General features: G+C 42.6%; 1 protein-coding gene across 1 annotated transcript in view; it reads right to left on the minus strand.

Annotated features, from left to right (window-relative positions):
* The window catches only part of LOC111950295 (transcription initiation factor TFIID subunit 1-like), a 54,940-nt gene that overhangs the window by 12,328 nt on the left and 21,872 nt on the right, over nucleotides 1-20,740 (minus strand). The window contains 21 exon segments of the mRNA XM_070434475.1: nucleotides 170-335; nucleotides 498-705; nucleotides 4,860-5,080; nucleotides 5,196-5,371; nucleotides 6,002-6,127; nucleotides 6,309-6,458; nucleotides 6,571-6,651; nucleotides 6,746-6,862; nucleotides 6,864-6,880; nucleotides 7,541-7,570; nucleotides 7,573-7,626; nucleotides 7,629-7,680; nucleotides 10,285-10,485; nucleotides 10,627-10,731; nucleotides 10,913-11,086; nucleotides 11,229-11,402; nucleotides 13,321-13,428; nucleotides 13,540-13,670; nucleotides 13,809-13,976; nucleotides 19,755-19,865; nucleotides 20,074-20,275. Of these exon segments, the coding sequence (XP_070290576.1) occupies nucleotides 170-335; nucleotides 498-705; nucleotides 4,860-5,080; nucleotides 5,196-5,371; nucleotides 6,002-6,127; nucleotides 6,309-6,458; nucleotides 6,571-6,651; nucleotides 6,746-6,862; nucleotides 6,864-6,880; nucleotides 7,541-7,570; nucleotides 7,573-7,626; nucleotides 7,629-7,680; nucleotides 10,285-10,485; nucleotides 10,627-10,731; nucleotides 10,913-11,086; nucleotides 11,229-11,402; nucleotides 13,321-13,428; nucleotides 13,540-13,670; nucleotides 13,809-13,976; nucleotides 19,755-19,865; nucleotides 20,074-20,275 (2,772 nt within the window).

Below are 20,740 nucleotides of genomic sequence, written 5' to 3' on the forward strand. Positions count from 1 at the left end.
ATTGCTACTAAAGGAAAGTATGAAAACAGTGAGGAAGGTTTATCTTGAATTTAATGATCCTATTTTAAAAACAGAGCAGGTCAGCAGGAAAACAGACAGTAGGTTATGGAAAAGCAGGGGAGGATAGTCTTGGAGTTGAATCATTATGGGCTGGCAAGCTTACTTTTACCTTGAGGTCTGGCYTCTCCTTGACCTTCTTGGCCTTCTTCTCCGGGGGGCCCTTGAACCGGTCCTTCTCCTGGTTCCTCTTCAGCCTCCTCAGCTGTTCCTGGATCCTCCTCCGCTCCTTCCTCATCTCCTCTCTGTGTTGCTCGTCAAACACAGCAAACTTTCTTCTGTAGAGGCAGACAGAGACAGGCAGACAGAGACTTAGTGACAGGTTGGACACACACATACTTGGCACAGACACACAGACCGCATACGCAGACACACAGACCGCATGCACAGACACACAGACCGCATGCGCACACAAACACACACCACACAGACGGACTCACATGAACTCATCATCCTTGGTGGTTCTGATCCTGGTGTAGGCGTCTATGACGGAGGGTTTGCGGACCGTCTCACAGCGAACATACTCCTTGCCGTCTTCGTCCCTGAAGGTGCGGTAGATTTTGAGGCGCCGTCCCGTGGCGGACGAGTTCAGGCTGGTGACCGAGGACGTGTCGTCATCTTTATGGGAGCCCGTGGACAAAGCACTGGCTGCAGGGACACACAGAGAAAGATAAGTTACCCACACACACCAGGGTTTCCGTTAGCCGGCAATTGCTGGCTTTTGACCCTCCCCCCCCCAAAAAAAATTAAAAGCCGATAAATAAAACTGTTTCCAGCCAAAATGACAGGGAGAAAGAAAAATAAATCACATGGCAAAATAATGCTTTTTATTCATTGATGGAAATATATTTGACCGTCATGCTTATAGGGTCTACAGGTTCATTTGCATAATTTTGTGGAATTAAATTGGCCTGTGTGTATTTTTGTTGGTCATCATGTATCTTATTTATCTAACACAACTATCACATGTGCACATTTTAAGCTGGATTTCACCTGCAGCTCCTCAGCTGGTTGCTGATGGAGTAAAACCTTATTTTATCAGCCCATTCATTATGCAACAATTCTAAATGCAATTGTGTGTTAAAAACCGTTTTGGTGCATGACAAAGAGAGCTACTATTTTTATTTCTCAACTGGTAATTAAAGCGCGCCTCTCATTCGCCATTCAAGTGCAGGCAACAGGCTATCAGCCCGTCACCCACCACTTTACAATGTGAGCTAGAGGCAGTATGCATTTTGAAAGCATACTTAATTGTTTGAAACTGGAATGTTATATTTCATATTATGAGGCATATCTTACCTTGCTACAAAGTAGCCTAAAGGCAAAATCCGACCATGGAAACGTGGAGGCAATTATTTTATAAAGACTTCCTAGGCGGCGCGTGATCATACACTGTGATCCATCTACAATGATACAAGAAATGTGTGCATGGAACTCATAGCCTACAGGCCAACGCAGCAGTAGGSCTATAACTTCTATAGCTCTTTCACACTGAGGATTGGTGATTATCGAGGGGGAGATTGTTGGAAAGATTTTTCAAATAGCTTACTGTGAGGAACTAATACTTTTAATATACACTRAGTGTACAAAACATTAAGGACATTTGCTCTTTCCATGACATAAACTGACCAGGAATCCAGGTGAAAGCCTTGATTGTTTATGTGCGCCATTTAGAGGGTGAATGGGCAAGACAAAATATTTCAGTTCCTTTGAATGGGGTATGGTACAGCGGCGGTCGGTGCCGYTGAAGATGAGGGAGGATGATATATTTTTATGAGCATGGCCTTCTTTCTATTACAGTATATTGGATGACTCTCATTCGTATTCCATTCACCCAGCTCAATGTAAAATCGATAGGCTACTACATGATACTCAAATCTTCCCTATACCCATCATGAGGTTGCTACAACCKAGCCTATGAATGACAGTTTACAAAGGTAGGTGCACAGCTCTAGGGAAATTTGAGTAATCAAGGTGACAGACACTGACACAATCCATACCGCCTTGCACAATCCATACCGMCTTACACCCTAGCTGAYCTAGGGTGTAATCATTACACCAGTTGCAAACGAGAGTTTCTATTGGACAAATTCAGGTATGATTATCCGTTTTGTTCCGTTTGCTTCCTTAAGAAACGTTTTTCAAMAGAATCGTCCGTTCCCTTTATTAGCAGCCACATACAAACAGCATGATCCCTTTGATCATTRGATAATTCCTTCTCGCATCTACACGCTCTCCTCCTCTCACCTTTTCCCTTCGCTTGGGGACTTCAGTGTACAACACATCAGCTGTCTGTGACCAGGCAAAAAAAAACTTTCCAAGCCAATCCTTCATATCATAACCGCTAACCACTATACACAGCCTACATCGTTGTCACCATATTAGCTAACGTCAAGTAAACATAGCTACTAGGATTGACACGTTAGTAAACCCGCTACAATCATGCAGTACAGTTAGCAAGCAGTTGAGCAGTTATACCGGTGGGCCCCGGTGGGAATAAAATCATRAAACCAAAAGCTTACCTTGACTTGGAAGAGTTCTAGTGTTAGATAGCCATAGCCAKCTAGGTAAGATAGCATCCCTCCGTTTGAGCCGGGTGTTTGAGTAGGCTAAACTATTTAGCTGCATTCGCTAGCTAAGTGAAAAAATATAGAAATATAGCTAGCTCTCTCTCTCCCTCTCTCTTGCTTCTCCTTCATTTTTCAATAAATTMATTTGTTCAAAACTGTTCAACTGTCTTGAAGTCAACTACTCACCACATGTAATAATCCTCCTCCTCATAAGCTAGTTGTAGYTTAAGCTTTCAGTTCTAGATTCATTCTCTGATCCTTTGATTGGGTGGACAACATGTCAGTTCATGCTGCAAGAGCGCAGATCGGTCAGAGGACGTCCACCGGAAGTTGTTATAATTACTGTGTAAGTCTATGGAAGGGGGTGAGAACACACGAACCCCCTAGGTTTTGTATTTACATTTAAAGGTGACGAGGATTATTTAAGATACTGTTTGAAAGAGGTAGGTGTTCAGATGTTTTTTTGGAAGATGGGCAGGACTTGCTGTCCTACCTTCAAGGGGAAGCTGGTTCCACCATTGGGGTGCGAGGACAGAGAGAGAGCTTGAACTGGGCTGAGCGGGAGCTGCCCTCCATAGGGGTGGGAGGGCCAAGAGCCAAGAACCTCCACCCCTCCCTAAAAAGGATAACTTTTTTAATGTTTCACTATTTTTATGAAATTCAATGAGGAGGATGGTCCTCCTTCCTCCTCTGAGGAGCCTCCATTGGTATGGTAGTAGATGTCAGCGCACCGGTTTGAGTGTGTCAAGGACTGCAACGCTGCTGAGTTTTTCCCGCTCAACAGTTTCATGTGTGTATCAGGAATGGTCCACCACCCAAAGGACATCCAGCCAATGTGACAACGGTGAGAAGCATTGCCGTCAACATGGGCCAGTAACAATGTGGAACGCTATCGAACACCTTGTAGAGTCCATGCCTGATGAATTGAGGCTGTTTCTGAGGGCAAAAGTGGGTGAACTCAATATTTAGGAAGGTGTTCATAATGTTTTGTACACTCCGTGTATTATCATTCGCAATGGTTGTAAAGAAAAACACACTTTCCTACATTTCTGCGCAGAAGCGCCAGGTACTTCTATGCGTACTCAGGCACACTCTCCCTCAACATTATAGAACAGAGTAACCAGACATGTTCATTGCTCACAAGGAGGCAAGCACTCCATGAAATAAACCAAAACCTGTTACTCAAGTGTAGCAGGTGTGAACTCTGTAACCAAATGACAGGGATTAACGGTTTTTTACTACGGGTACTGTATGTAATGAGGAATTGATGAAAAAAAAGAAAAAAAGAAAAGGGGGCAAACAATTCACACAATGAAACAACGAATGTGCAACAATTGGCAGGAGACAGCTGACATTCTGGAGGGAGACTCACCTATATCTTCGCCACACACCCTCCCTTCTTCTTGTCTCAACATTTTAAATATAACTCAAGACACACTATCTTCACACATATTTAGATGTTTTTAAAACTGACAGCCGCAACTCAATAATCAGCTAGGACTATTGCCATGTGCGTTGCCACTAAGCTGTGTTTTGAAACAATCCAAGGAATAAAAAAAAGAAGCTAATGATCCTGATTCCTTTGTGGCTAAGTCATGCTTTCTTGTGAAGTATTTCGAATTTTCTTTTCCTTTTCTGTATAGATAGGAGTAATTTCCTTTTTACTTTCTTATTGGATCCACCGCATGCCATTATCTCCTGTTCTATTGGTTTTCATCTCAACTTTTCTATTGTTGTCCAGAAGCCAAAGCACCATAACTGTACTAGTCATTATATGCCACACGATCCCTAGTTGTTGCATCTTTAGATTAACCCTCTTTTTCTAACTGAGATTTCATCTTGTTCACTTATGCAACCGCTATCAGGTGTGCTGTTTAGAATGGTGTTTTCCCAGSTGTGCTATTTAGAATGGTGTTTTCCCATAAATGGCATTTTGCCAAATGTTTGAAAAGTCAGTTTTATTGGCTGCTTCATTACATGAGTTGCAATGTTCTGTTAAGAGCATCACCATAATATAAATGTGATTTCTGTCATTCTGAGCACAGTGGGGTGGACGCCATAATGAGTTATGCATCCATTGCATATGGGTCCGGTACATTTGAATCTTCCTGGTCACGTTGTCCGGCGCCACATTTTCCTAACATAAACCCTGACACATACACACTCCTGTAAACACACACTCCTGTAAACACACATAAAAAAAAGCCTGAAACGCACAAACACAACACTTACAGAAGCCCTTGCGTCCCTTGTGGTCGCGGTCGCTCTCCTCTCCCATCAGCATCCTCTGCAGCTCCTTCCTCTCCTGCTCCTCCTTCTCTCTGGACAGCTGGGAGCTGGTCTTCTTGTTCTGCAGCATGTTCTCAATGTTCTTCCCCATCTCCTCAAAGTCACTGTCCTCCGCTGAGCTGCTGTCTGTGTCTGTGGACAGGACCTCTGTGGAATCCAATACTCTGGGGGGAAGGCAGACAGGCTGGAACATCAGATAGTGTACAACTACAGCATCCCTATAAGAAACGGGTGGTGAATTATGGTTATTTGGAAAAGGGGAGGATGGGAGGGCCTCACTTGTTCTGCAGGTCAAAGATCCTCTGGCACTCCTCCTTGTAGCGTTCCTGGTGTTCGGCTACAGAGAAGCGGGACCCGCGKGCAAACTTGCTCATGGGCCCCTCGCCAGAGCGGGCCTGCTCTGTGGACATGGTCCTCACCACGTCAATCACCTCCCAACGAGACAGCTTCTTTATCTGAAACACACACAGAAACACTGGTTTTAAAGATTGATCTAGCCTTCATGCTGTTGGGGTGGCAGGGTAGCCTAGTGGTTAGAGTGTTGGACTAGTAACCGAAAGGTTGCAAGTTCAAATCCCCGAGCTGACAAGGTACAATACAAATCTGTCGTTCTGCCCCTGAACAGGCAGTTAACCCACTGTTCCTAGGCCGTCATTGAAAATAAGAATTTGTTCTTAACTGACTTGCCTAGTTAAATAAAGGTTTAAAACATATCTTTTTTTTTTTTTTAAATACGTAGGTTGGTGGATGAAATGAGGGAATGAAGACATTTAAGTTATATGGCAGCAGGTAGCCTCGAAGTTAGAGTGTTGGGCCAGTAACTGAAAGGTTGCTGGTTTCGAATACCGGAGCCGACAAGGTAAAATAATCTGTTGCTGTGCCCTTGAGCAAGGCACTTAACTCTAAATGCTCCAGGGTCGCTGTACAATGGTGACCCTGGCCGTGACCCCACTCCCTGTGGGTGTCTCAGGGGGAGTTGGGATATGCAAAAAAACACATTTTCATTACACACTGTGTATAACAGGACAAATATAAGTACCTCCCAAATGATGATGATGATTATTATGTTATTACTGTGTTATTACCTCCTCCTCTGGAACACCGAACTTGCGCAGCAGCTGCTTGGCGTTTTTGAGWGACAGTCTTCTCAGATCAGCGTCTGTCCCTGTCACAGTTTTCTTAGCGGGTTGTGGTTCCCGGTCGTCTTGGGCCTGAACACGACAAATAAAATAACCTTGAGTTTTAGTAATAATCACCAAACAACCGTTGAATGGTTAGAACAGGAAAATAGGTCTTGTTTTTCTGGAGCCTGTGAACGCATGAATGGAATTAGGGCCCCCTGATCTGGCAGAAGTGTTTCAGAGCAGTGGGGGTAAGAGAGAGAGGAAGTACCTTTTGTTGAGTGGGCTTGTTGGGCACTTTGACGTAAGAGAATCCCTCTCCACAGCCTGTGGGGTCGGCCACCCCCATGACCTCCAGCAGACACTTCCCCTTCATGGCAGCGATGAAGGCTCGCGTCGTGTTCCAAGGGGCTGTGCGGACCTAAGGTGGACCACAGAGAATATTGAAAGTGAAATCATGGATCATCGTTTTTTTCAACATCAATGGAGCATCAAAATCAATGTTTCATGAAAAGGAAGCAGTAGAGCTGTACCTCATCATCAATCTTCATCTGGAAGTCTTCCTCGTTCTCTTCCTCTGGGGCAAAGAAGGACTTTTCACCATATCCAGCATCCTGGAGAGAGAAAAGTTCTGGTATAGTTCACACAGTGCCGTAAAGAGAATCGGTATCACAGCCGGTACCTACACAAGGAGCCTGTCAGTCTTACCTTCAGTCTTTGCTCTGCCACCAGCATGCTGTAGTAGGCACAGCACTGCTCTGGAGACACCATGGCCCTGATCTCCTCCTCAGTAGGCAGCCTGAAGTCAGGCTTCCAGCATTCCCATCCAGTTAGAGTCCATCCCTGGGGACAGAGGCAGGGCAAATGAGCTTCAATCATATACAAGTATTACCCACGTTCTCTTTAGTCCACCTTTACTCCCAACTTACAGCTGTAAGATTCATGGATACATTTTTCATGGCCAATTCCCCCCCTCCAAAGACATTTATTCTTTGGATACTTTTGATTAGAAAGCTTCCCTGCTGCATCAAATTTACCATAATTTCATTCAACTGAAGTGTCTTGTAGGCTTAAAGCGAGGTGTTGCAGGAGCAGAACAGCAGATATTAACGAAGGACCCTGCAAACCCATGGGTCCTTATTGATGCTTTCCTTAGACCACCACCTTACCTCCACAGTAAACTCATATCCCATAATATGCTGACCTCTCTCTTTCCTGGCGCCTATCTGTCAAAGTAAGGCACACCATCTCTGAGCTCACACAGCTAAACACTCTCTCTTACACCTCAACAATCCCTGAGATCACACAGGAGTAGAAACGTTAAGAGGAATCAGGATTGTTGGACAGGTTGTGAGTGACAACGTTCACAGGCATATTCACATTTATGCATTACTATTAATCTTTGTGAGGCAAACACTGAAGGACAGTGTGTCATACCGTACTATTGACAAACATGAGGCTACTACGGTTGTATTGGGTATATGCAGGGTTAGCCGTTTCTACCTGTACTGCTTAAGTCAGCACAGAGTTTTAGCGTTTGCGGATGCTGCTTTCTGAATGTGAGGGGAAAGCTTTCTTTATGTCCTCCAGCGGATTCTCCTTGGACGATCTTTACTCTTCCAGAACAACCGATAGATAAACACCTGCACAGAAGAACAGAGAAGACATGAGTGTAGGCAAGCATGCATTCTGTAAGTGTGCTTTCTCTTGTACAGTGGGGAAAACAAGTATTGGATACACTGACGATTTTGCAGGTTTTCCTACTACAAAGCATGTAGAGGTCTGTAATTTTATCATAGGTACTTCAACTGTGAGAGACGGAATCTAAAACAAAAATCCAGAAAATCACATGTATGATTTTAAGTAATTAATTGCATTTTATTGCATGACATAAGTATTGATACATCAGAAAAGCAAGAACTTAATATTTGGTACAGAAACCTTTGTTTGCAATTACAGAGATCATACGTTTCCTGTAGTTCTTGACCAGGTTTGCACACACTGCAGCAGGGATTTTGGCCCACTCCTCCATACAGACCTTCTCCAGATCCTTCAGGTTTCGGGGCTGTCGTGGGCAATACAGACTTTCAGCTCCCTCCAAAGATTTTCTATTGGGTTCAGGTCTGGAGACTGGCTAGGCCACTCCAGGACCTTGAGATGCTTCTTACGGAGCCACTCCTAGTTGCCCTGGCTGTGTGTTTTGGGTCGTTGTCATGCTGGAAGACCCAGCCACGACCCATCTTCAATGCTCTTACTGAGGGAAGGAGGTTGTTGGCCAAGATCTCGCGATACATGGCCCCATCCATCCTCCCCTCAATACGGTGCAGTCCTGTCCCCTTTGCAGAAAAGCACCCCAAAGAATGATGTTTCCACCTCCATGCTTCACGGTTGGGAAGGTGTTTTGGGTTGTACTCATCTCTCTTCTTCCTCCAAACACGGCGAGTGGAGTTTAGACCAAAAAGCTCTATTTTGTTCTCATCAGACCACATGACCTTCTCCCATTCCTCCTCTGGATCATCCAGATGGTCATTGGCAAACTTCAGACGGGCCTGGACATGCCTGGGCTGGCGAGCAGGGGACCTTGCGTGCGCTGCAGGATTTTAATCCATGACGCGTGAGTGTGTTACTAATGGTTTTCTTTGAGACTGTGGCCCAGCTCTTCAGGTCATTGACCAGGTCCTGCCATGTAGTTCTGGGCTGATCCCTCACCTTCCTCATGATCATTGATGCCCCACGAGGTGAGATCTTGCATGGGCACCAGACCGAGGGGGATTGACCGGCATCTTGAACTTCTTCTATTTTCTAATAATTGCGCCAACAGTTGTTGCCTCTTCACCAAGCTGCTTGCCTATTGTCCTGTACCCATCCCAGCCTTGTGCCGGTCTACAATTTTACCCCTGATGTCCTTACACAGCTCTCTGGTCTTGGCCATTGTGGGGAGGTTGGAGTCTGTTTGATTGAGTGTGTGAACAGGTGTCTTTTATTCACAGGTAACGAGTTCAAACAGGTGCAGTTAAACAGGTAATAAGTGGAGAACAGGAGGGCTTCTTAAAGAAAAACTAACTAGGTCTGTGAGAGCCGGAATTCTTACTGGTTGGTAGGTGATCAAATACTTATGTCATGCAATAAAATGCAAATTAATTACTTAAAAATCATACAAGTGTGATTTTCTGGATTTTTGTTTTAGATTCCGTCTCTCACAGTTGAAGTGTACCTATGATAAAAATTACAGACTTCTACATGCTTTGTAAGTAGGAAAACCTGCAAAATCGCAGTGTTCATATACTTGTTCTCCCCACTGTATGTGGGTCATTCCATGAAATGAGTCCCTTTTGCGTCCCTTTGATATTTGAAGTAGAAATTGTGCATCAATATTTTATTTTAAAAGCCTGTTATATTAAATGAAGTGCCCTTTAATATAAACAGCATGGAAAATTCTAAATTCAGCATTTTGAAGTCCCTCTGTGCACCCTTTGTGACTAGGAACATTTTAWCCCACTTAACCCCAAAATGTCTAAAACATGTCACCATCATTGTAAAGTCCTAATTATGTTTTGCTTTGACAAAGTCATTTCTGATGATGATGATTTATTTAATGTTATTAGTGATACATTTTAAGKTTAAAACAATAATCTGGCCCTCATTCTAAGGTCAACACTGTTACGTGAACTCAACTCTCATTTAATATGGTRAAACTATTMATTTTTTTATATTTTGTTCAAAATAAAACATTTAACAGTCAAATCATAGTTTAAAGCAGGTAAGCTGGTTTTACTCCATTTTCTGGTGTTCCGTGGTGGAAAACTGAGTGGGTCGGCATAACACGTCAACCCTGTTAACATTAGATAGAAATGTTGCATTCTTTTGTCCCTCCCTGCTGCACACAACAAGCTGTTACAGTGAGATTTATTGCTGATTTAAGATGAAATCGTCAACCCTGTCACGGTCAACCCTGTTTATTTGGCACTTAATAGACACATACTATGTATTGTTTTTATTTAACCTCTTGAGATGGGAAAACATGTTTTTCATTAAGTTGAACATGTATTCGTCATAACATAATTTGACAATTTTGTGAAATAAACCTATTGTTTGCTTGTTTACCTAAAATTTACTTATTTTGTGGAACAACTCATTTGACAATGTGTGTGTGGTGTGTGTGTGTGTGGATTTGCAGATGTCATAATGCGCGTGTGTGTGTGTGTGTGTGTGTGTGTGTGTGTGTGTGTATGTATCGTAAGGTATACCTGCAAGAAGTCTCTGATATGGGTGTTGGCTCGTTTGGAGTTGGGTCCAGGGACCTCATAGAGGGGACACTGCTGGCCGACCACAAAGATATCTACCAGCTCTCTAATGAAGTAGCCCTGCCGTGTACGCAGCACCAGGAAATCTGTCTCTGGCATCTTGTGGAGGTAGATGGGGGCACGGAAAAGGTTGTTCTCAAAAGCCTAAAAGACAGACACAGATTTGCAATTAGGTCTCTAAAATGTTCTCTTTCTAGGTATCAGGCTATTCACATTCACAGTGAATGGCTTTTTCAAACATCAACGAATTGTCATGCGACTGACGGTAATGACTGTGGTACTGACCGGCAGCAGCTGTCCGGGGTGCAGGGAGCCCAGGAAAGGTGAGGTGTGGCAGTACACGGTCTCTCCRTACTTACAGTCTGGAGCTCCAGGGTCCTTCCCTGGTTTCTGAGGGAAAACAGCCATGTTTCAAGTTAATTTGATCTTAAAATGCATTTTTTTCCACATAAACACAACTCATATCAATAGAGGAAGGAAAAGAACCACTGAGGTGGTTCAGCTTTTAGTAAATGCTAAACAATGYTGATACAAGGGGAATGGTAATTGAAAGACTACTGCAGTGACTCACTCTCTTGTAGTAGTTCTTGATCTTGGTTGCCATGCCGACTTGCATGATGAGTGGAGGATATTCCTCGCTGTACTCTGCCAGAATCAGGTCGCCGTCTTTCCCTGTCAGGTCCTGAGCTGTACGCATGAAGAACATGTCACCTCCACCGGAAGCCTGGCGCTCTTGTTCTCGCATCTACAGGCACAAAAAGGGACATTTAACACAAATCACACAAAAAAGGTTATCAACACAGACAGAGAGGCAGAAGCATTCTTGACGACCTGTGTCAAGACGGAGAGAAAGATGGAGGTGAATGAGGTGAGTGCTGGGGCCTCACCTTGGCCTTCTTCTTGATCTGTTTGAGTAGAGGCTGGGCTGCGTGGGGACCTGGCTGGGACAACGTCCCGAATGAGTACTTCTTCAGAGAGGGCCGGTGGAACCCACGCAGCTTCATAGGTCCCATGTGAGTAGGGAAGAACGGCTGCCTCAGCTCCACTGCAGGGATGGAGTGCTGGAGAGAAAGATAGGCAAGGAAATGTTTCATATAGCATAGGCTAACTACAGTGTTGTTAAGATTATCCTACACTATAGTTAACCCATAAGAGTCTAAGCCCTGTGTTGGGGATGAATCAGAATTAGTTAGGTAACATAGATAAATAAGATGTTTTTTTATATAATATACTTATGTGAGATACTTGTCATTAGAATGTCTCCTTTTGGACTATACTGTTGGCAGTTGCACTTTTCCCTTCTCTGCTAGGGAAAAGTCACTTGGGGCCCAGRGAGAGGAGAGGTCAGGCTTGTCTTTTACATGTCTGGTGCTATGCAGAATATCAGAAGGGGAGGAGGACAGAATGGAACATTGTCTTCATATGTGAATGTATCTGTTAAACCATGTGAAGGGATGATTAAGGGGGAACCAATTATCTCTTGGCTCCACAATGTCTGTGCACAAGTCACTCTCCTCAGTGAGCTTGTCCAGGAGTGGGGAGAAGAGGGGGTGTATTTGAGATGGGAGTATATAGAGTTGACAATTGATATATGCCATTGGATGAGGTAATGTTTTGGTACTATGAAGTACCAAAAACGAGATTAGAACCTCGTCTTAGAGACCAAACTGAACGATAATTTATAGCTAATGTTATCTGGCTATGGGATACTCCTTTCTGAAGTAAAAGGCCCTTTGTGAAGTTTTCCTAAGATCTGTGGTTCGTCATGTAAGTTGAGAGGGGTGTATCTTGGCTATAAAAGATACTGATATTCTTATGTAGTCAAAGGGCTATGGTGAAGATCATATAATTAAAGATGAAGTTTAAGTATAACTCTGACTTGTGTGTGTTATAACTCTCCTCATTTAGTAATACAGGAAATTTACCCGACACCTGTCTAAGACGGGGGGGGGGGGGGGGGGTTCTACTAAGCATTTTAATACATTATTTTACCCCTTATTTTTGGCCATAACAGTCTAAGAACTGTCTAAGCCGGGGGTGGGGTTCTACTAAGCTATATGGAATTGTTTTAATTCATACCAAGGATAATTTTTCTATTTGATTTGGAATTTTAAGACCCCTTGAAGTCCAAAAAAAAAGAGAATAGAACAAATTTCTTTCAATGAAAACAAATTCAGCCTTACTTGCTATTAGCCCATACAAATGCATTAATAACAGATTCACTACATGGAACAACAGATAGTCCAGCCAAAAAAATTAAAGGAAGTTTGTTCTGAAATGTCTGTTCTACATCTGAGAGATACTGTATATCTCTTTTTTTTTTAGTCTGTAGCCAAACCGTTCTGATTTTCGGGATGTCCCATGGTCTGACAAACACCTCTCTAGCTCTGTCACCTTTCACCGCAGATGCGAAAGTGTGGCACGGGTGGATGTGGTGAATTGAGATGCATCCAATGCAACAAAAAAAACAGATCTCTATATTAAACTGACAGATTTTTATGGGGATTTATTATTATTATTCTAATTAGATTTCCGCGGGGGTGTGGACATCGACCTTAGGGGGTTAAAGCTMCAATATGTAACTTTTTGTGCGACTCGACTAAATTCACATATAAATGTGAGTTATAGATATTTAATTCTCATTGAAAGCAAGTCTAAAAAGTGGTAGATATGTTCTATGTGCGCTATTTCTATGCTTCCCGTTACCAAGTTTAGTTTTTGCGTCTTTTATTTGGGGTTTAGTACACCAGCTTCAAAAAACTATMATTTTATGGAAAATATATTTCAGAGYGGTTTAGATTATTCTCTACACAATGACTGCTTGTTTTGTCACAAACTGAATTTAGGTGAACTATTTGAATTTTAGCAACCAGGAAACTGCAGAGTGATTTCGGCATAGCGCATCTTTAAGATKATCCTCTTTAACTGCTAATCAATCTGTATAGGAACAGAGCTCACAGGAGAGAATCTAGCGCCCACCTGAATGATGTTGCCACCGAAGGTGCCCCTCAGGCCTTGCTGCTTAGGATAATAGAACTCATCATTGGACAGGTTCCATGGGTCCTTCACCTCAGGCTGGGACATGTTCTGTAGGCAGCAGACAAAACAGAAAAGGAGTTAGAACAGGTTAGTTCAGGGACTGTAGTCCCTGTTGAATGGCAGATCTATGTTATGTTCCATGGTCCAGTCCTGTAGTACCTGTTGAGGCTCATCTTTTATGACCCCAGTCTTCCCCAACAGGATGCGACTCTTCTTTAGTGATGACTCCTTCTTGTTCTCCTTAGACGGAGAGTGGGACATACGCTCAGACTCCTTCTCATCTGGGATTTCTGCAAGAGGCCAAATTTAGAGATTAGTGGATAGATCAAAGCATTCAATAGGTTACAGAGACCATCAAGATATTTCATAACTTGTTTAAACTGACTGAAAAACAGTGTACACACAGTTCACTAAGAAAGGGGCAGTACCTAAAATKATGTTCTCATCGTTGGGGTCTAGGGTGAGGACAGGGGGTGAGAGCATGCGGTCCATGGCCTGGTCATCCCAGATGATGTTGTCCTCCCAGCGCCCGTACACCAGCTCCTCATTGTCAATAGGGAAGATGGAGAACCAGGGGGCATCCTCTTCATGAGTGGCTGTGGAAAGACCAATAGGAAAGCAGTAGTGATAGATTTACTCTCTCTTTAAAGCAGGGGTCTCCAACCTTTYCTAGCATGAGAGCTACTTTAAAAAAATAAACATGTCACAAGCTACTCATTGTTTTCTAGCTCCTCTGCCCTGCAACTCTTCCTCTGGTCCTTAGGGTACAAGAGAAAGTAGTGCACTATGTTTTCTGTTAATATACCTGGTCAAATAATCGTTCATAAACAACTAAAAAACAACTATAAAATCTGTTTTATATTTTCTCAAATTATGTTCTCAGTTTGATTTTTCCTGGTTTAAAATTGTGTTGTTTTTCACTCTCAATTACAATTGTTCATAGAGAAAAAATTGAATTGGATGTTCTGAGTCCATATCAATGTTTAAATCACATCAAAATACTTATTTTGTTTTAGGTCTTGAAGAAAATAAAAATAAAAATTGTGTGTGTATTCTGGCCCTTTACGTCCACATCTAGCGAGTGAGGAATGTGCCATGTAATGTGGTGGTCTAGCGATGGTTCTGGAGCCTATTGCTGCTGCTCATTTTATGGCAACGTTCGCAACTAAGAAATAATATACTGAACAAAAATATAAAAACGCAACGTGCAACAATTTCAAAGATATTACTGAGTTACAGTTCAAATAAATTCATTAGGCCCTAATCTACAGATTTCACATAACTGGGAATAAAGATATGCATCTGTTGGACACAGATACAATACCTTAAAAGGTAGAGGTATGGATCAGATAACTAGTCAGTATCTGGTGTGACCACCATKTGCCTCATGCAGTGCGACACATCTTCTTTGCATAGAGTTGATCAGGCTTTTGACTGTGGCCTGTGGAATGTTGTCCCACTCCTCTTCAATGACTGTGCAAAGTTTCTGGATACTGGCGGGAACTGGAACACGCTGTTGTACACGTCAGTCCAGAGCATCCCAAACATGCTCAATGGTGACATGTCAGGTGAGTATGCAGGCCATGGAAGAACTGGGACATTCTCAGCTTCCAGGAATTGTGTACAGATCCTTGCGACATGGAGCCATGCATTATCATGCTGAAACACGAGGTGATGGCAGTGGGTGAATGGTACGCCAATGGGCATCAGGATCTCGTGACAGTATCTCTGTGCGTTCAAACTGCCATCGATAAAATGCAATTGTGTTCGTTGTCCGTAGCTTATGCCTGCCCATACCATATCTCCACCGGCACCATGGGGTACTCTGTTCACAACGTTGACATCAGCAAACCGCACGCCCAAATGATGCCATACATGTGGTCTGTGGTTGTGAGGCCGGTTGGACATACTGCCAAATTCCCTAAAATGACGCTGGATGCGGCTTATTGTAGAGAAATTAACATTCAATTCTCTGGCAACAGCTCCCTGACAAATGACAAATGACTTAGTCTGTGTCTTATATTACTTAAAAAATACCAACCACAACCTTCATACCTGCAGTCAGCTGACAATTGCATGCTCCCTCAAACATTTTGACATCTGTGGCATTGTGTTGTGTGACAAAACTGCACATTTTAGAGTGGCCTTTTATTGTCCCTAGCACAAGGTGCACCTGTGTAATGATCATGCTGTTTAATCAGCTTMTTGATATGCCACTCCTGTCAGATAGGTGGATTATCTTGGCAAATAATACATCATCACTCACAGGGACGTAAACAAATTTGTGCACAAAATTCGAGAGAAATAAGCTTTTTGTGCATATGTAACATTTCTGGGATCTTTTATTTCTTGGGTCCAACACTTCACATAGAGCATTTATATTTTTGTTCAGTATACATACAAATTACAGTGCATTCGGAAAGTATTCATTCCACTTGAATTTTTCCACATTTTGTTTTAGCCTTATTCTAAAATGGATTAAATGTTTTTTTCCTTCATTAATCTACACACAATACCCCATAACGACAAAGCAAAAACAGATTTTTTAGAAAAGTATGCAAATTGCAAAAAAACAAAACAGAAATATGACATTTACATAAAGTTGAAGTAAGAAGTTTACATACACTTATGTTGGAGTCATTAAAACTTGTTTATCAACCACTCCACAAATTCTATTGTTAACAACAACCTATAGTTTTGGCAAGCGGTTAGGACATCTACTTTGTGCATGACACAATAGTCTTTTTCCAACAATTGTTTACAGACAGATTATTTCACTTATTTCACTGTATCACAATTCCAGTAGGTCAGAAGTTTCATACCCAATGACTAAACAGTTGGAAAATTTCAGAAAATTATGCATGGCTTTAGAAGCTTCTGATAGGCTAATTGACATCATTTGAGTCAATTGGAGGTGTTCCCTGTGGATGTATTTCAAGGCCTACCTTCAAATCATGCCTCTTTGCTTGACATTCATGGAAATCAAAAAATAAATCAGCCAAGACCTCAGAAAAATTAATGTTCATCAGTCTGCTTCCTTGGGCAATTTCCAAATGCCCTGAAGTACAAGTTCATCTGACAAACAATAGTACGTAAGTATAAAACACCTTGGAACCACAGCCGTCATATCTGCTCAGAGGAGACGCATTCTGTCTCCTAAGATGAATCGTACTTTGGTGCGAAAAGTGGCAAATCAATCCCAGAACAACAGCAAAGGACCTTGTGAAGATGCGGAAGGAAAACAGGTTACAAAAGTATCTATACCACACTGTAAACGAGTCCTATATCGACACAACCTGAAAAGGTCCGCTTCTGCAAGGAAGAAGCCACATGCTCCAAAACCCATAAAAAGCCAGACTACAGTTTGAACTGCACATGGGACAAAGATCGTACTTTTTGGAGAAATTGCTCTGGTCTGATGAAACAAAAAATGGAACTGTTTGGCCTAACAGACCATCGTTATGTTTGAGGAAAAAAGGGGGATGCTTGCAAGCTGAAGAACACCATCCCAACCGTGAAGCACGGTGGTGGCAACATCATGTTGTGGGGGTGCTTTGCTTGCAGGAGGGACTGGTTCACTTCACAAAATAGATGGCTTCATGAGGGAGGAAAATATGTGGATTATATTGAAGCCAACATCTCAAAGACATCAGTCAGGAAGTTAAAGCTTGGTTCGCAAATGGGTCTTCCAATATGGAACAATCCAAGCATACTTCCAAAGTTGTGGCAAAATGGTTTAGGGACAACAAAGTCAAGGTATTGGAGTTGCCATCACAAAGCCCTTGACCTTCAATCCTATAGAAAATGTGTGGCAGAACGAAAAAGCTTGTGAGCAACGGAGGCCTACAAACCTTTGACTCAGGTTATCATTCAGCCTCCTGTCAGGAGGAATGGGCCAAAATTCACCCAACTTATTGTGGGAAGCTTGTGGAAGACTACTCAAAACGTTTGACCCAAGTTAAACAATTTGAAGGCAATGCTACCAAATACTAATTGAGTGTAACTCCTGACCCACTGGGAATGTGATGAAAKAAATAAAAGCTGAAATAAATMATTCTCTCTACTATTATTCTGACATTTCACATTCTTAAAATAAGGTGGTGATCCTAACTGACCTAAGACAGGGAATWTTTACTAGGATWAAATGTCAGGAATTGTGAAAAATTTAGTTTAAACGCATTTGGCTAAGGTGTATATAAACTTCCGACTTMAACTGTAAGTATTGAGACCGTTTACTCTGTACTTTGTTGAAGCACCTTTGGCAGCGATTACAKCCTTGAGTTGTCTTGGGTATGACGCTACAAGCTTGGCACACCTGTATTTGGGGGGTTTCTCCCATTCTTCTCTGCCGATTCTCTCAAGATCTGTCAGGTTGGATTGGGAGCGTCGCTGCACAGCTATTTTCAAGTCTCTCCAGAGACGCTAGATCGGGTTGAAGCCCAGGCTCCGGCTGGGCCACTCAAGGACATTCAGAGGTTTGTCCTGAAGCCACTCCTGTGTTGTCTTGACTGTGTGCTTAGGGTCGTTGTCCTGTTGGAAGGTGAACCTTTGTCCCAGGCTGAGGTCCTGAGCACTCTGGAGCAGGTTTTCATCAAGGATTTAATTATAATTCATGTTAACTCGAAATGACACAACGACAAGGTTCCAGTTTAACAAAGTTTACTATACTATATAAACACACTACAAGGTAGCCATTACACTCAAGGCTAGGTCCATCAACGACTAGACTTCCTCCGCATGCGCACTCTTGACTGAGTGATAGCCCCGTAATAACAGAAATATAGGGATACTTAAAACATGAACTTAACACTTCACTCCGTTCATCTTTCCCTCGATCCTGACTAGTCTCCCAGTCCCTGCCTCTGAAAAACATCCACACATCATAATGCTRCCACCACCATGCTTCACCGTAGGGCTGATGCCAGGTCTCCTCCAGAAGTGACGCTTGGCATTCAGGCCAAAGATTTCCAACTTGGTTTCATCAGATCAGAGAATCTTGTTTCTCATGGTCTGAGAGTCTTTAGGTTCCTTTTGGCAAACTCTAAGTGGGCTGTCATGTGCCTTTTACTAAGGAGTGGCTTCTGTCTGGCCACTCTACCATAAAGGCCTGATTGGTGGAGTGCTGCAGAGGTGGTTGTCCTTCTGGAAGGTTCTTCCATCTCCACAGAGGAACTCCGGAACTCTGTCAGAGTGACCATCGGGTTCTTGGTCACCTCCCTGACCAAGGCCCTTCTCCCCCGATTGCTCAGTTTGGCCAGGCGGCCAGCTCCAGGAAGAGTCTTGGTTGTTCCAAACTTCTTCCATTTAAGAATGATGGAGGCCATATTTTGGTACCCCTCCCTAAATCTGTGCCTCGACACAATTCTGTTTCGGAGCTCTACGGACAATTCCTTCCACCTCATGGCTTGGTTTTTGCTCTGACATGCACTGTCAACTGTGGGACCTTATCTAAACAGGTGTGTGCCTTTTCAAATCATGTCCAATCAATTTAATTTACCACAGGTGACTCCAATCAAGTTGTAGAAACATCTTAAGGATAATCAATGGAAACAGGATGCACTTGAGCTCAATTTCAAGTCTCATAGCAGGGTCTGAAAACTTATATAAATAAGGTATTTCTGTTTTWTATTTTTAAAACATTTGCATACATTTCWAAAAATCTGTTTTCACTTTGTCATTATGGGGGATTGTATGTAGATTGATGAGGGAAAAAATTAATTCAGTCAATTTTAGAATAAGGCTGTAACGTAACAAAATGTGGAAAAAGTTAAGGGGTCTGAATACTTTCCGAATACACTGTATATACTTACTCATGATATACTTCTTCCAGGTAAGCCTACTTTGTAGTTAACATTTAATTGAGAAGGTTTTGGGGAAAGTATTTCTGCAAACCCACAAGATGGTTATCACATCAACTGGCTACACACGGGAGTGATAGACAAACGTGAGCCCACACAGACAGACAGGGACAATATTKCTGGGAATTAATTGGCAGATATTGTTTTAGTTTAGTTTTTTTTGGCAATAAAGGCTAACCACGAGTTCAGGCCTTGGGATAATATCAATGTTGCATTGATTAGATAGTAGCTGGGAGCTTGAGGTGTCTGATACTTGTGAGATTTGTTTATGATAGTGTGCGGTGAAACACGTGAAAATTGCATGTACTTTCAGAATTGTTTGGCGAGCTACTCATAGGCGGGCTGCGAGCTACTAGTAGCTCGCGGCCGACCTGTTGGAGACCCCTGCTTTAGTGGTACTTTTTAACACATCAATTAACGGAGATATGTAGGATATGTTGTAATATCACATTATTCATCATTCTAAAAGTAAATTACACTCTACAACAGATGCCAGGTAAAATAGCCTCATAGTACCATGATGGTCGTGGTGGTGTTTGTCCCTCTTGGAGCCAGAGCCGATGGAAGGGGCTTTGGGCATGGGTGGAGGAGTGGGGGGCACCAGCTGAGAGTTACTCCTACTCAGACCTGTAGAGTGTAGATAGACATCATGAATACCTAGATAACCCAAAGCAGACAAATACACAACAGTTATAACAGTTTATATTTGCCACTTTTGTCCTATGTCCCCTGGACAATTGGGGTTTATGCTTTGGTGATAGGATATCAATGAGGTASGAATCTCCATTATGCAGGTCAGTCTGTTAATTGGTACTGGAGTGAGTGGGTCTCTCACCCTGCTGTGCGTTGTAGGCATTGGCGTTGCGGGTCATGCTGGAAGGCAGCCACCCTGCCAGRCTGGCTCGCTGGGTCTTAGTGCCCTTGTGTTTCACGTCCTCTCCGTTCCAAATKATGTCGTCCTCCCACTGAAGCTGGGTGACCATCAGGAAGAGCTCATTCTCCAGGGCCTGTTTGTCCTTTTCGTCACCACTGCCCTCCTAGACAGAAAAAKACAGAAATACACACAAAATAACATAAGTCTTTAAATCATGTTGTCTGTTCTCTTCTAAATTGTTAAAAAAATTGGGGGGGTAGATCAGCTTTAATATTGTAAATTCCATCAATGTAATTGTCTGCATCATTTCCAATCCCCCTTTTTTTTGTAAATATACAGTTGGAAGTCGGAAGTTTACATACACTTAGGATGGAGTCATTAAGACTTGTTTTCAGCCACTCCACAAATTTCTTGTTAACAATTCAACTATATTTTTGGCAATCGTTAGGACATCTACTTTGTGCATGACACAAGTTAATTTTTCCAACAATTGTTTTACAGACAGATTATTTCACTGTATCACAATTCCAGTAGGTCAGAAGTTTACATACACAAGTAGAAAATTCCAGAAAATGATGGCATGGCTTTAGAAGCTTCTGATAGGCTAATTGACATCATTTGAGTCAAT

The sequence above is a fragment of the Salvelinus sp. IW2-2015 genome, linkage group LG23 (genome assembly GCF_002910315.2).
Source record: "Salvelinus sp. IW2-2015 linkage group LG23, ASM291031v2, whole genome shotgun sequence".
Taxonomy (NCBI): domain Eukaryota; kingdom Metazoa; phylum Chordata; class Actinopteri; order Salmoniformes; family Salmonidae; genus Salvelinus; species Salvelinus sp. IW2-2015.